Source organism: Cylas formicarius, unplaced genomic scaffold, assembly GCF_029955315.1.
Source record: "Cylas formicarius isolate icCylForm1 unplaced genomic scaffold, icCylForm1.1 PGA_scaffold_3__17_contigs__length_32017465, whole genome shotgun sequence".
Classification (NCBI taxonomy): Eukaryota; Metazoa; Arthropoda; class Insecta; order Coleoptera; family Brentidae; genus Cylas; species Cylas formicarius.
In genome coordinates this window covers 30,351,470-30,366,388 of record NW_026844326.1, presented here as the reverse complement: position 1 = coordinate 30,366,388, position 14,919 = coordinate 30,351,470, and the positions used below count along the sequence as shown (strand labels likewise).

Sequence of the window (14,919 nt, the reverse complement as noted above, 5' to 3'; positions counted from 1 at the left end):
ATTTGGTCGATGGGCCAAGTGAATACGCTGGAATATATATCACAGTGCCGTCGTCTTGTGTCAGAATTTTGGGAGGGATCGGCGTGTTAGTAGTAAGCATCAGCAGGTTCTGAGACACTATCTCCGTGCCAATACGTCACGCGCATACCATAATTGTTCAATCGATGAAAACCTTTCAAAATGTCAAGATGTCTCTGGTGAGTGTTTTGCGTGACGCATAGAGGTTTAGAAGTGCTATATATATATACATATATATATAAATATATATATATATATATATATATATATATATATATATATATATATATATATATATATATATATATATATATATATATATATATATATATATATATATATATATATATATATATATATATATATATATATATATATATATATATAAAATCATAGTACAAGAGTGGCGACATTCACAAATTGCACTCTTCCATGTAGCCATCATTTGGCGTAATCTTAAAAGAGGCGTTTCTTACAATTACTTCCCTTTTATTTCGAAATAAGTATTCAATAAGAGGTTAGACACGAAATTATTTTTAGATCCAAATTTATTTTAGTACCAGCATTTACAGCTTTACTAGCAACAAAAGATTAATATAATTGACAAAGAAAATTTTTAAAAAAGGAAATCATCCCGAAGAATTTCAGTCGAACGCTTTGCTATAGTCCAAGAGTATGAGACAGGAGTTTAATTTAGAATTTAGAAATGTTGCTGTGAAGAGGTCGAAAACTAGATTGAGTATCTGCGAGGAATTTGATATCGCATGGGAACTGACGAAGTTGTTTACCTGCAATTATCTATCTAGTTCTATAGTTCTGTACAATTCTGCTGTTTCTTTACAAAATTTCGCTGTTTAAATTGTCCCTGGAATGCATCGCAGCGCCATTAGCGAATCATGTTAAGAGTAATTTTTCAAAGAAAGTTCCGCAGGCTACTGTAATACATCTGGATTCCTCCTGCGTCGGTTTTTGCTGAGTCGAAATTGCTGACGTTTCGCCAATCATCCTGTTGGCTTCTTCAGTTTCAGTTTCAGTCAAACCGACGCAGGAGGAATCTAGAAATTTTGTAAAAAGCATGTTCAGAGTAATCTGTAACTTTACCCCCGCCCATGTTTCAGTCACCTGGAACAAATTCTTCGGTGGATAGGATGTTTTTCGGTTTCTACGAGTTTTTCTTATTATTTTCAAAAAATTATAATTTGTCGTTAATCTCTAGGTTATTTCGTAAGCTTGTCAACTCAAATATTCTCTGCGAGTCTGATAACAGATATTCCTGAAATAATGCAAAATGCGAAATTTGCAGCTATTTGAAAATTACCTCCCATAAGATGTACCCACATGAGATACTATGTCACGTTACTTTTTTAATTTATTTATATACCACTGACGATGTCATTTATAACTTGAAATTCCCTAAATTCAATTTCACGTTTGTAAGTCATACTTTCGCAGTGGCATAGGATATACAGACCGTTCTGGTGCCACTTCTTAAGCGGCTTAGTGCTGGGATTCGTGCTGGCATTCTTATTTACTACTCCGCTGACTAATAACTTCAGGTTACGGTAAGTAGCAACTCTATACGTCTTCCTTCGTGAAGTGAAGAGGCGACTTTCCAAGGTTCCAGCGTTCCCACGAGAATTTCATGCCAGTGGCGAACGTCGGATCTCACAACCAAACAGACTTCCTGCACGCCATGACCGATACGACGATCGCCGATAGCTTGTTCCATCGGGTCAGGGTACTGTGCTGGGTACTTACGACACCCAAGAACCACGAATCGAAAGCCAAACACGTGAAAGCCACTTGGGGCAAACGATGCAACAAACTGATATTTATGAGCACCCAAGAAGGTTCGGTTCAGTATAGTTGCGTTTAAAATAAAACCGATGAAATATTCGGGTATAATTCCGACTAAACTATACCACGGAATTAATTTGTCAAAGCCTGTGGAAGTGACAGGCTACTGTAATACTATTTACAAAACTTTTGGATTCCTCCTGCGTCGGTTTTTGCTTAGTCGAAATTGCTAACGTTTCGCCAATCATCCTGTTGGCTTCTTCAGAGCTTAAATTAAATGTCAATAATTGAAGAAAGCTTCATATGGACATACGTCCAGCAAGTTCGATTCAGCAACAACCGACGCAGCAGAAATTCAGAAGTTTTGTAAACAGAATACCACAGTGTTGACCGTTGGTGGGGCAACTGTACCGGTGTCTGTTGCAGACAAAGATTTGCCAGCCGTAGCGTTGCCGGTCATAGAAGACAGGAATAACTTGTGGGGCAAAACGAAAGAAGCCATGAGGTACGTGCACCAGCATTACTACGACAAAGCCGACTGGTTCTTCAAGGCGGACGATGACACGTAGGTTCGCGTATCACGTTAAACCTAAGCGGTACTTTAACAATGTTGCTAATTGTTGTTCGAAGATATGCCGTGATGGAGAACATGCGTCACATGCTCTATTTCCAAAACAGCACCGAAGCGATCTACTTCGGCTGTAAATTCAAACCGCTGGTGAGGCAAGGTTACATGAGCGGCGGAGCTGGATACGTGCTGAGCAAAGAGGCCTTAAGGCGCTTCGTAAAGGTAACAGCGAGCCTACCTCCGAACCTTTAAAACCTCAAGGGATCATCGCCCTCGCAGGAGGCGCTACCTGATCGGACCAAATGCAAGCAGGACAATACGGGCGCAGAGGATGCAGAAATGGGAAAATGTCTGGAGGCTGTCGGCGTCAGAGCTGGAGATTCCCGAGACCCTGATGGCAGGCACAGGTTCGTTCCCCTCTTCGTCCTTGATCTGCTGATACCTGGTTACAACGGACGGGATTTCTGGTACTGGGATTACTTGTACTATCCTCAGGAGGAGGTGAGCTGAGGTCTATCGCGTTTCCAGCTAGGAACGTCCGATTTTTAGGGCATGGAGTGCTGCTCCGACGCCCTCATTACCACTCATTACGTGTCTCCCAACAACATGTACCTGCTGGAGTATCTGTTGTACCACGCGAGACCATTTGGTGTCGCCTTCAATCCCAAGCTAGAGGAGGGAGCTCCTCCGGAGCGGGAATTTCGGGAAAAGCAATAAAGGTCGCGTTGAATGTGTCGTTTTATTTTTATATGATCTGCTAACACCTGTTACTTAATATCGCTAGCGCGGAAACATTTCCACAGCCCGTACCTCACCTCCCAATCTTCGAAAAACAGGGCGGGCTTGTTCCACAGCACGTGGTGCTGGGCGTAAGCGTAGCTGCCCTTGATCGGGGGGTTCAGGTGGGGCGCGAGCTCCGAACGCCTCTCCATGATCTTCGTGACGTAGTCGTAGAAGACCTACGTCAAATTAAATCCAGTAAAGAACCAAGTTATATGAGAAAACGATGTACGATAAAGTAACATAAAAATAATTTATAGATTTTCACAGTTTTTAATAATTTATGACAGCTTTGTTTTCGAAGCGCGAGCATTGAAGATGCCAAGTGAGATTTTGGCGAAACGTCTGCAGGATTCCAGTCGGAGTTCAACAAGCGAACGGATGATATCCCGGAATATAGTGTAATCACATTTTTCCATCCGTGAATCAATACGCAACTTTTCAATAAATAAAAAAGCTAAAAAGGACCGAGTGAATGCTAATTGGAAATTATAAGTTTCGTCACAAAACAAGTACGGCAGATAAAAAAGACATGATGGTGAAAAAAGAATCACTAGATTCTTACAAATTATACTTATTTCTTTTTATGGGCGCTAGTCATAGCATTACACGTGGCAATCTTCAAATAGAGCGGACATTACATAAAAATTAACATTGCAAAATTGCATTTAAATGATTTTATTGTTTTAAGCGAAAACCGGGCGTCGTACGAAAGCAAGTTCATGCACCAAATTTTCTCTAAATTGAATGGGGATTTTAAAAATAATTTTTGTTTTCAGAAAAAACAGTGGCGTGCCATTTTTTTCTTTAAAAATATTCAGTTCAAACCCCGTACGGACGCCACCGGTAATAATAAAAATAAAGCTTTGGTGTCAAAAACCCTCTTTCGATAACTTACCAAATTTGATAAAAATATCGAAAGTGATATAAAAGTTATAAAAGCAAAAACATTTTTTTTTTATTTGAAAAATATGCGTTTTTGGATCTATGCCTGGAATCGTTTTCCCGTATAACTTGCTTGCTGAACATTCTGAACTGGCTTTCGTTGCCCTCACCCCAGCCTTGTGGACGTAACAGACGAGCGACATCAGCGCCATGACGATGGCGTGGACGTGGTGATTGGCGATCATGTCGGAACCGCCGGTTACTCTGTCAAGCACGAATTCCTGCATGGCCATGGCGATGCATACTATGCTCGCGGCGGTGTATGCGCAGGGTACTTCCACGCAGATCACGGCCAACGTCGAATACATATTCTCCAAATTAACTCTGTTAGTTAAACAAACGTCCTGCTACAAGTAACTTCAAAGGCCACAAAACATCAACAACCCAGAGGATATCGACGTAAAACCGGGACAAATATAGTTAAATTTGAAAACCAGTGAAAATAGATATACCATAGTTTGTACTTTAGATGGCAAATTAATTGCTCACTTACGTGCCAATATAAAATATGGTGTGATTTTTATATCTTGCCAATTCTCTATATACATTTTCTGAATTTATTTTGTAGAGTTTGTATTTTATTAAAATAAGTTGGGCCACATGCACCACATATTGGAATTTATTACTCAAAAGACAGTGTGTATATTTTTTCAAATCAGAATTATTTTTTGAAAATCATTCTCACTTTCACCACTACAAAGTGGTACTGTATTGTCTGCATATGTGTAATACCGTGCTCTAAACCCAGCACACTGCAAATTTAAGACATATAACGATGACAACAATGGTCCCAGCACTGAACCCTTAGGAACGCCACATACGCTGGATTGCATTTCACTTTTAAAATTGTTTTGTATTATTTAAACATCGAACGCTTTCTTAAGATCAATAAATACTGCAACTTAAACACGCTTTGCATCTAAGTCGGACATTAATCGATTTACAAGATCCATTGTAGCCCACAGAGTACTGCTATTTTTTATGAATGGTATATTGATACCCATCAAGGCAGATATATTTCAGTTTCTATTACTTTTGAGGTTAAACTTATGGGTCTATAATGACTCGTATCATCCCTAAGTCCATTCTTACAGATAGAACAAATTTTACTAATTTTTAATTCTTCGGGAAATTCACCCGAAGAATGACATTGATTAATTTTTTGATAATAGTAAAGTCTGTTCATAGATATAAGAAAGTGACTAACTAATACGAATTAAGGAAAGACCCGGGCGAGCTGTAAGAATGAAATATGGCCGAACAGGTCCGTATTTTTCTTAGAATTTAATTATTTGTGGTTTTGTTAGGAAATATACTAAACAATATTTATTTATTTATGTATGTATTTATGTTTAAATCTAAAATAAAATTACAAATAATTATTATTTGTTCTATATTATTTGCAATGTGTATATACGATTCTACTGCCCTTTCTAGGTGTTTAACAGAATTTGCCCTACTTTTTGGGGGGATGTTAAAAACTTCGGTTTCTATAAGTTTGAGAACATTGGAGTTAAGACGGGGAAAAATATTGTTACGATGAATGGCAGATTTCAGTTGGTGCCAAACATGTTCAATGGAATTAAATATACAGTGGAAGCCTTAAAACTTTATGCCCTACATTTTTTAAAATAATTAGCACAGACGTATTCCTGTTGTAGGTTCAAGCTTTGTAGAACCTCAATTAATTGCTTTTTGATATGATCTTCGTGAAAATAAATGTCGTTATTATACATATAGTTTTGGATTGTTGCTTTTGTGTCACATGAGGAAGGGGTTTTAGTCAACTGTCTACTGTGATAACTTGCATCGTCCATGTTTAAAACTAGTTTGTTTTTAAACCAACTTTCAAATAAATCAGCGGTGGTGTCTTCATGGCAATCCAGAGGAGAATCATTGATATTTTTCGCAGACAGAGAAAGTCCATTTGGAATCCAACCATGTTTAGAGCCAGCATGCAAAATAGTTATTGTTTTACCTCTTTTTGATGTCGCATTTGTTTTACATTTATCAGTTGAGTCAACCCAACCCTTTTCCGGGGTATCATAAGTGTCGAACCAGGTTTCATCCAAGTAAATAAAACTTGCCTTTTGTCGATTTTTTTAAATTTAAAACCCACGTGTTGAATACACTTCCATAAGTTAGTTTAACACCGGTTTCATCTTTTTCAAGCCTCCTTATTAAGATATCTAATGCAGGCACGCTTTGTTCCTCGTATAACTGGTAAATTTTACGCCGTATTATATCTTGATCACTTTTATCTACACTCGAGAAAATGTCAGCATCGCTTTTTTTTTCCTCGGTGAAATGAGATTATTCACAATTTTTCTCCTGAAATACACTAGACTCGCACATATTTTGCGTAATTCGCACACGATTCAACACACGCTGTATTACACACGAAATAAGAATGATTAATAATAAACTTAAACTAAGTAGTATACGAAAAAAAAGAATATTAAACACAGGTAGGTATAAAATTATTTTCTATTATGGACCACAATTTTACCTGAATTTAAATTCCGAAACTTTAGGTAATAATCTTGTTGCATTGTATGTTAATGAGCACCCTTCAAAAGTAATTGGTCACTTTCTTATATCTATGAAGAGACATTACCAATTTCAGTTAGATTCCCGTCGACCTTAAAATTGCAGATACGAACTTCAAACCGATGTTATCTGCAGGTCTGTTGCCATTTTCAAAACGCTGAAGAAGAAAAACCAACCATTTGCCCCAGAATGAGGGCTTTTAAGTTCATATCCGCAGGCATAATAATATTCGGTAAAGTAATTGGCGAAAAAGCCGATTTTGATTGAAATCTAATCAGAATATACAAGAAAAGGCAAAGATTTGCAAAGGCAAATATATCTGCAGGCTTAATGCTGCTTTGGTATTAATACTTGTCAGAAGAGTCGGTTCTGACTGCCATCTGCTCAAGATATAAAAGAAAAACCAATCATTTATCCCAGAAAGATAAGAAAAATAATGACAAAATATTTATGCACTGCGTACGGAGGATGTCCAATTATAGTTATAGAACAAAAAAGGAAACAAGTGCGGATGACTCACTTGTGGGTATAATGGTTCGCGAGGGATACCATGAGAGCGTTGTGGATCGCGCCTCTATATCTCTTGAAGTAGATTTTGTCGCGAACGTTGAACCTCGACACGTTGATGTCATAAGAGACGTTCTTGTAATAAATCCTACGAAAAAGACTAAATAAGCACTAACATCTCGCTGAAAGGATAGAAAAAACGTTTTAACCCATTAACGCCCATCGTCCTCACTCGAAGACAGCCGATATTTATTTATTCTGGTTGCTTTATAGTTAGATTTCATGAATATGATACGAAAGAAATAAAATTATAAAAAATGTTTAGTGAATAGCCCATCATACAGTAGGTATATTATATATTAAACATACTTAGCTAAATGGCTAAGAAAAGTTTATTAGCATATAATATTTATTTAATTCTTGAACAAATTTAAATTAAAAGCTAATTTTAAACATTGCTCGAAAGCTATCTACATAACCTTATATTTTTTGATTTTTTATATGGATAAAAAACAGAAGTAAGAACTCATTTAAATCTCTTTAAATGATTTTTAAGTGAAAATTATATAAATATCTTCGATAATATAAATGTAAACATACTTTATAATGCAAATCCATATGTACTGACCGTCTTTGGGGCAGATAACAGAGACATTCTATTACCGGATCTGGTACTAGGCATATTTTACGTTTTCTTTTAAGGGTTTTTAAAGAAAAAAACACAAAATAAGTGACGATATCGACCACAAAACATATACACAAAGATCGGCGAGCTGACTAACAATGCAGCCCGCAGCCAGATTGACATTTGTCCCACATTACCCTAACCTACGAATTATTGAACGAATCGCTTTGTGGTTTCTGTTGTTTAGGTTCTAAGACGGCAATACTACACTACTACTAATCTCTACTCTTATTTTAGAGGGTATGCTGGCATAAGTAGATGTATAAAGAGAGTTCAGACCAATATAACCTTAACGAAAAAGGTCAGACGGACGTACGTGGCAACGTAATACGTATTTTTGTTTAGGTTATGTTCGTCTGAACTCTGGTTACGCATCTACTAGCATACCTGACGTTCTCGAACTCGAACAGGTTATGATGGCGGTCCATCAAGTTCTGCAAGACCCGGGACCCGAAGAGGTTGTGGTAGATATTCTCGGCCGAGATCAGCGTCAACAGATTGATCAGCAGCTCATCCGGGAAGCAGACTTGGAACGAATGCGTGACGTAACGCGAGGCCGCGTACTCACCGATGTTGCCCAGCTCGAGCAAAATTTCGTTCTCCATGATTTCGCTCATGGCTATTTTTTTGATTATTATCGTTAACTGGAAATTTAGACAAAGACATCTTATAAATTTTCGGTCTTTTGCTGGTGTACCAGCAGCATGAGATCCTTGTTGTTCAAGTTTCTCGTGATGTTTCTCAGACATATGTTCAAACCGCGTCGCATAGAAGCGTAATGGTACAATTCCCCCGGGTCAGCGATGACGCTCTTCCTGAGCATCACCAGGAATCGTTTCAGCATCGTTTCGCTCATGTGACTCCAGCGTATCTTTGCGAGAGTCTCGTAGAGCACCTTGATCAGCATCTGCGTGTCGAGGTGAGACGTCAGTGAAGCCTCCTCCGCCGATGCTGCAACGTCACCATCACACGAATAACTGGTTAACTGAAGCGTCGAAGCCGTGGTTTACTGATCATATCCTCAAGAGCTTCCTCGACGTCCTCGTAACGATAGAGCAGGTCGCAGATGAGATCGGTGAGCGCGAACTCGATGGTCCACAGCTTTCCCTCCTTGTAGAAAACGATCATCGAATTGAGGATGATTCGGTGCATGGCTTTGGGGAGTTTCTTAATCAGCCTGCCGTACACCTCCATGCATTCTTGGGCTTTGCGTCTGCGGGCTCGAAATGAAGATGAATATCCAAGCGAATATCCTCGTTTACCTTCTGGTCCAAGTTATTAAAGCATTGGTGCCGGTCCTGAATCTAAGCTGGAAGTGATGGATACAGCTCATAATTGACCAGGTTAGGTGGACAACGTGTACGGTGTCAATGTAAGAAACGTCGGCTCTCTCTATCACGTCCTTGATCATGTCGACGGCTGTGGGACAAGCGTCAAGCGCATTAACACCAGTCTTTCCAAGCGTAAGCGCGATTTTCGGCCCTGCTTAAACATGGCAGGACGAACTGTCACAGCTGTCACTCTGAATTTAACAACAAAAGTAAAGTCCTGTTTAAGTCTCCTTTATTGATGGGGACTAGAACTCTGATGGTGTTCTTTCAGAATCCAGCAATGTGCTTTCTGGGATATCCCAAGGCTCTTGGTTCTCTATTTTTTGAAATCAGAGCTTCTTAAACGTACTTCCTCAGGAGATGTGCAAGCTTTTGCTGATCACACACAGCTTTATAGCATCTGGGGGTAGATGGATCTTTAAGATTTTGAAAAAGCTTTTGACAAGGTTCGTCATGTGACTATAATATTAAAACCAAGTCAGATTTCCTTATCTCTTATCTGGGATGCCACACAGTACAAGAACAAAATATTAAGCATTTAAATTTCGAAAATCGAACGATAATTATTTTTAAACTGAAATATCTCAAAAGCGACTAAATAATAAACTATATGTATTTGAAATGAGGAAAAAAAGAGATCTACGATTTAAGCTAATATATAGGACATTCAATTTAAAAAATTATGTAGTTTTTATTTTGAAAGCTTGCGATCGTCGTTTGTTTTTTCTCACATTTGCATAAGATAATAGAGCAAAAACCTTTTAACCTTTGTATTTACATTTATTCACAATTATTCCTGTAGGTGGGTGTCAAAATATAATGAAAAACACTGTGCATGAGAATATACAGGAAAAGTAGTGTCTGAAAATGATCGTAGCTTGAGAATGTTATAGTGGCTCAAAAGCCTCCAAAAAGTACTAAACCGCTGTATAAGGGTTTGATCACGTCTCTCGTTCATATTCAAATTCAAACTGGTTTAGACTGGATACTCCATTACAGTTGCATTTATGTACATTTGTCTTTAAAATTGACCGTTCACAACAGCCCTCGTATTCATTTGATAAGCGAGTCAGTTAGTGTTCAAAGATTGCTTCAGATCTGCTTTACAAAACTGTATACCTGCATTTTTGTTCTGTATATTATTAAATGATTTTGGACGCAATATTTTTCTGCCAATATGCATTTCATGTCACTGGTAAGATCATACTGTTTACGCTAGTTACTTCTTATCTTTGTTCCTAACTTCTTATTTTATCGATGGCAATGTTCGGGATATATGTTTTTTTCTTTTTTTTTTCTTTGTAATCCTATTGTGTTAGTAACTGTACTGAGTGGTTAGATACTAGTGTAGCTGCAAGCTAGACTTCGTCGCCCCAGTTATACTTTTTTTTATGTATTGGCTTCAATAAGAAAAATAAAGGCATGATTATTATTATTGTTATTACTATTAATTTAATAATAATAATAATAATAACGCAACCTTTTTTCTCAGGTAGTTAGTATTGAACTTTACGGTAAAGGCAATATTGCTGCATCCAGGTTGTGTCAAAAAATGTTCTGCTAATTTCTGCTACTTCAAATTTTGGGAAATAAAAAAAAACTAATTTTTGGGACTAATTTTCATCTTCTAGAGGAGGCCCCAAACTAACATAATTTTTAAATAATCTATCTCCCTTTAAAATTAGATAACCCAGTAAAAATTCGCTATACCAGCGGCTTTAAAAAAATTGCGATTTTGATTTTGTCCATTAATTTTAATGTAAACATTAAATAAATATTAATACAAAAAAACACTTATATTCAAGGAATACTAAGTTAAAAAAACAGCCATCCTTGATCATAACGCAGATTATTTTAACTACATTTACATATATATACATATAATAAAACAAAAGAAATGAGTTTGTATAGTTACAATACATTAATGAATCTGTGAATCTGACTTATAGTAAATAGCCACTTAGAAACTTAAGTTACAATTCAGTACCAATAAGCACTTAAATAATTTTTTTTTAAATGATTTTAATTTTATTATATTTTTCAGTTTTAGAGGTAGTACGTTATACATTTTTTGACCAGGATAAAATTAATTTTTTTGTCCAACATATAAATGCATCTTTTGTAAAATTTAATGTTCTCCAAGTTTAAAGCGTGTTTCATGCTCGTGGGTTTTTGAATTAACCAGTAAGTTATATAAAATTCTTTTTTGAATTACTTAAAATTGCTGAAGAGTTTTGTGATAGTCAGCACCCAACCAATTGTTCCATAAGATATAAGTGATTGTATTAGTAAAAAATAAATAGAAAGAAGTAATTGCTTATCAGAAATTTTATTAAGTTTCCGGAACAAATACTGTTCGATATGGAAGTTCCACTTTAGATTTGAGTCAATATGAATTCCTAGGCAAGTAAAATGCTCAGCTCTACGTAAACAGCAGCAAATATTTTTAGGCAATAGTTTTATAGTAAGTTTATTGTTTGTAGGTAGTCGACCATTACAATCTGAAAAGGGCAAATATTGTGTTTTATCTATGTTGATTGTTGGTAAAATATTGTCAAGCCACTGTGACATAAGTTGCAATTCCGAACTAATGCGGTTCTCGACTTCGTCCCAACAAACAAAACTGTATCATCAACAAAGGAGATGATTTTTCCGGAAGCATCAACAGTAAGTAGTTGATTTATGTATATAAGGAAAAATATGGGTCCTAGCACTGTACCCTGTGGCATTCCATAGGTTACAGTTCTCGGCTTACTGAAACTGTTATTAATCTTTACCATTTGTTGTCGATTTTTCAGGTAACTTTCAATTAGTAAGTGAGCCTCTTATACCGGCTGAATATAGTTTTGTCAAAAGCCGCTAGCGGCTTACACTGCAGGACATGGTTGATTGATTGATTTATTACCCTTTGATCTCTTGGTATGTAGTTCGTGTGAGTCTTTGATTTGTTTCAAGCAGTAGTTATAGATTTCCTTCGCGGTCAGCTCGAAATCGGCAAAAGTCATTTTGGTGGTGAGCTTGAGGATCTTCCTGACCTTGACCTTCAGCCTGCTAGGTTTTCTTACGTGAGTTTCAACGTCGGATATCCGAAAATGATCTGAAACGAGGGGCGTTCGGTTCGCACGGTGCTTTGAACTACAAAGTTTTATTTACATAGTTCTTCGGCTGTGTCATCTTCTTGGTCGGGTCTGCTCAACTCTTGACCGGCTAGTTCAATGGCGTCTTGGTTAGAGTCCGGCATTTTACAAGACGTGGCTCCCTAACAAAACCGTCGACCTAAGTTTAAAGATAAAGCCTACGAAACGTCAGATTGATGACACTGAATGTGACATTTTCGATGCTAAAAAAATATATAAGGATCGCCTAAATATATATATATATATATATATATATATATATATATATATATATATATATATATATACATATATATATATATATATATATATATATATATATATATATATATATATATATATATATATATATATATATATATATATATATATATATATATATATATATATATATATATATATATATATATATATATATATATATATATATATATATATATATATATATATGACTGACTCGCTTATCAAATGAATACGAGGGCTGTTGTGAACGGTCAATTTTAAAGACAAATGTACATAAATGCAACTGTAATGGAGTATCCAGCCTAAACCAATTTGAATTTGAATATGAACGAGAGACGTGATCAAAACCTTATACAGCGGTTTTGTACTTTTTGGAGGCTTTTGGGCCACTATAACATTCTGAAGCTACGATCATTTTCAGACACTATTTTTCCTGTATATTCTCGTGCACAGTGTTTTTCATTAAATTTTGACACCCACCTACAGGGATAATTGTGAATAAATGTAAATACAAAAGTTAAAAGGTTTTTGCTCTATTATCTTATGAAAATGTGAGAAAAAACAAACGACGATCGCAAGCTTTCAAAATAAAAGCTACATAATTTTTTTAAATTGAATGCCCTATATATTAGCTTAAATCGTAGATCTCTTTTTTTCCTGATTTCAAATACATATAGTTTATTATTTAGTTGCTTTTGAGATATTTCAGTTTAAAAATAATTATCGTTCGATTTTCGAAATTGAAATGCTTAATATTTTGTTCTTGTACTGTGTGGTATCCCAGATAAGAGATAAGGAAAACTGACTTGGTTTTAATATTATAGTCACATGACGAACCTTGTCAAAAGCTTTTTCAAAATCTTAAAGATCCATTTACCCCCAGATGCTATAAAGCTGTGTGTGATCAGCAAAAGCTTGCACATCTCCTGAGGTAGTACGTTTAAGAAGCTCTGATTTCAAAAAATAGAGAACCAAGAGCCTTGGGATATCCCAGAAAGCACATTGCTGGGCTCTGAAAGAACACCATCAGAGTTCTGGTCCCCATCAATAAAGGAGACTTAAACAGGACTTTACTTTTGTTGTTAAATTCAGAGTGACAGCTGTGACAGTTCGTCCTGCCATGTTTAAGCAGGGCCGGATCGAAAATCGCGCTTACGCTTGAAAAGACTGGTGTTAATGCGCTTGACGCTTGTCCTACAGCCGTCGACATGATCAAGGACGTGATAGAGAGAGCCGACGTTTCTTACATTGACACCGTACACGTTGTCCACCTAACCTGGTCAATTATGAGCTGCATCCATCACTTCCAGCTTAGATTCAGGACCGGCACCAATGCTTTAATAACTTGGACCAGAAGGTAAACGAGGATATTCGCTTGGATATTCATCTACATTTCGAGCCCGCAGACGCAAAGCCCAAGAATGCATGGTGGTGTACGGCAGGCTGATTTAGAAACTCCCCAAAGCCATGCACCGAATCATCCTCAATTCGATGATCGTTTTCCACAAGGAGGGAAAGCTGTGGACCATCGAGTTCGCGCTCACCGATCTCATCTGCGACCTGCTCTATCGTTACGAGGACGTCGAGGAAGCTCTTGAGGATATGATCAGTAAACCACGGCGTCGACGCTTCAGTTAACCAGTTATTCGTGTGATGGTGACGTTGCAGCATCGGCGGAGGAGGCTTCACTGACGTCTCACCTCGACACGCAGATGCTGATCAAGGTGCTCTACGAGACTCTCGCAAAGATACGCTGGAGTCACATGAGCGAAACGATGCTGAAGCGATTCCTGGTGATGCTCAGGAAGAGCGTCATCGCTGACCCGGGGGAATTGTACCATTACGCTTCTATGCGACGCGGTTTGAACATATGTGCACTTCAGCCCATAGTGGGAAAGGCAAAGGCAGATTAATATGTTAAAAACTCAGAACATTTCACTCAGATTTTAGGTTCTCTCAGGATGGACAAGGACGATATTATGGCAAGTTTCGATGTCGAATCCCTCTACCCGAGCATTCCAGTAGAAGAGGCACTCTTGCTTATAGAACAAAACGAAGATCTTCCGCCGTACATAACAGATCTGTCAAGACATTGCCTGAAAAACGCTTACACACAAGTAGATGGAGCAGCAATGGGATCATCTTTCTCAACTGTGATTGCCAACCTCAGCAAGCAATAGAGAAGGCAAATCTGAAGCCAAAACTATGGACAAGATACGTTGATGACGTATTTGTTGTATGGCCTTTTGGTTAGTTGAAAAAAGCTGACCTTTGACGAAGCCAACAGAAGATTTGTAAATTGTATTACAGTATGCCGTGGAGGTATTGTCCGAAAAGTTATAATTACATTGTTCGCGT

General features: G+C 37.3%; 2 protein-coding genes across 3 annotated transcripts; one reads left to right on the top strand and one right to left on the bottom strand.

Moving 5' to 3' along the window:
• Positions 1–18: 18 nt before the first annotated feature.
• On the top strand, positions 19–3,100 carry LOC132699022 (glycoprotein-N-acetylgalactosamine 3-beta-galactosyltransferase 1-like). Of its 2 annotated transcripts, none has more exons than XM_060665467.1 (7): positions 19–197; positions 1,471–1,580; positions 1,636–1,868; positions 2,242–2,380; positions 2,446–2,605; positions 2,663–2,884; positions 2,933–3,100. In XM_060665467.1, the coding sequence occupies exons 1-7, from the start codon at positions 165–167 to the stop codon at positions 3,098–3,100; spliced, it is 1,065 nt and encodes a 354-aa protein (XP_060521450.1). In that variant the 5' UTR covers positions 19–164. The 2 variants fall into 2 exon arrangements, with proteins under 2 accessions (XP_060521450.1, XP_060521451.1); XM_060665468.1 differs by having other exon boundaries at positions 2,663–2,850; positions 2,912–3,051.
• A 48-nt stretch (positions 3,101–3,148) lies between these two features.
• Positions 3,149–12,490, bottom strand: LOC132699020 (uncharacterized). Its single transcript, XM_060665458.1, has 9 exons — positions 12,335–12,490; positions 12,087–12,278; positions 9,113–9,269; positions 8,861–9,063; positions 8,548–8,801; positions 8,238–8,494; positions 7,179–7,313; positions 4,219–4,432; positions 3,149–3,342 (listed from the first exon to the last, which is right to left on the bottom strand). Exons 1-9 carry the CDS (start codon positions 12,420–12,422, stop codon positions 3,151–3,153), a joined length of 1,692 nt encoding a protein of 563 aa, XP_060521441.1. The 5' UTR covers positions 12,423–12,490; the 3' UTR covers positions 3,149–3,150.
• Between the last annotated feature and the right edge of the window lie 2,429 nt (positions 12,491–14,919).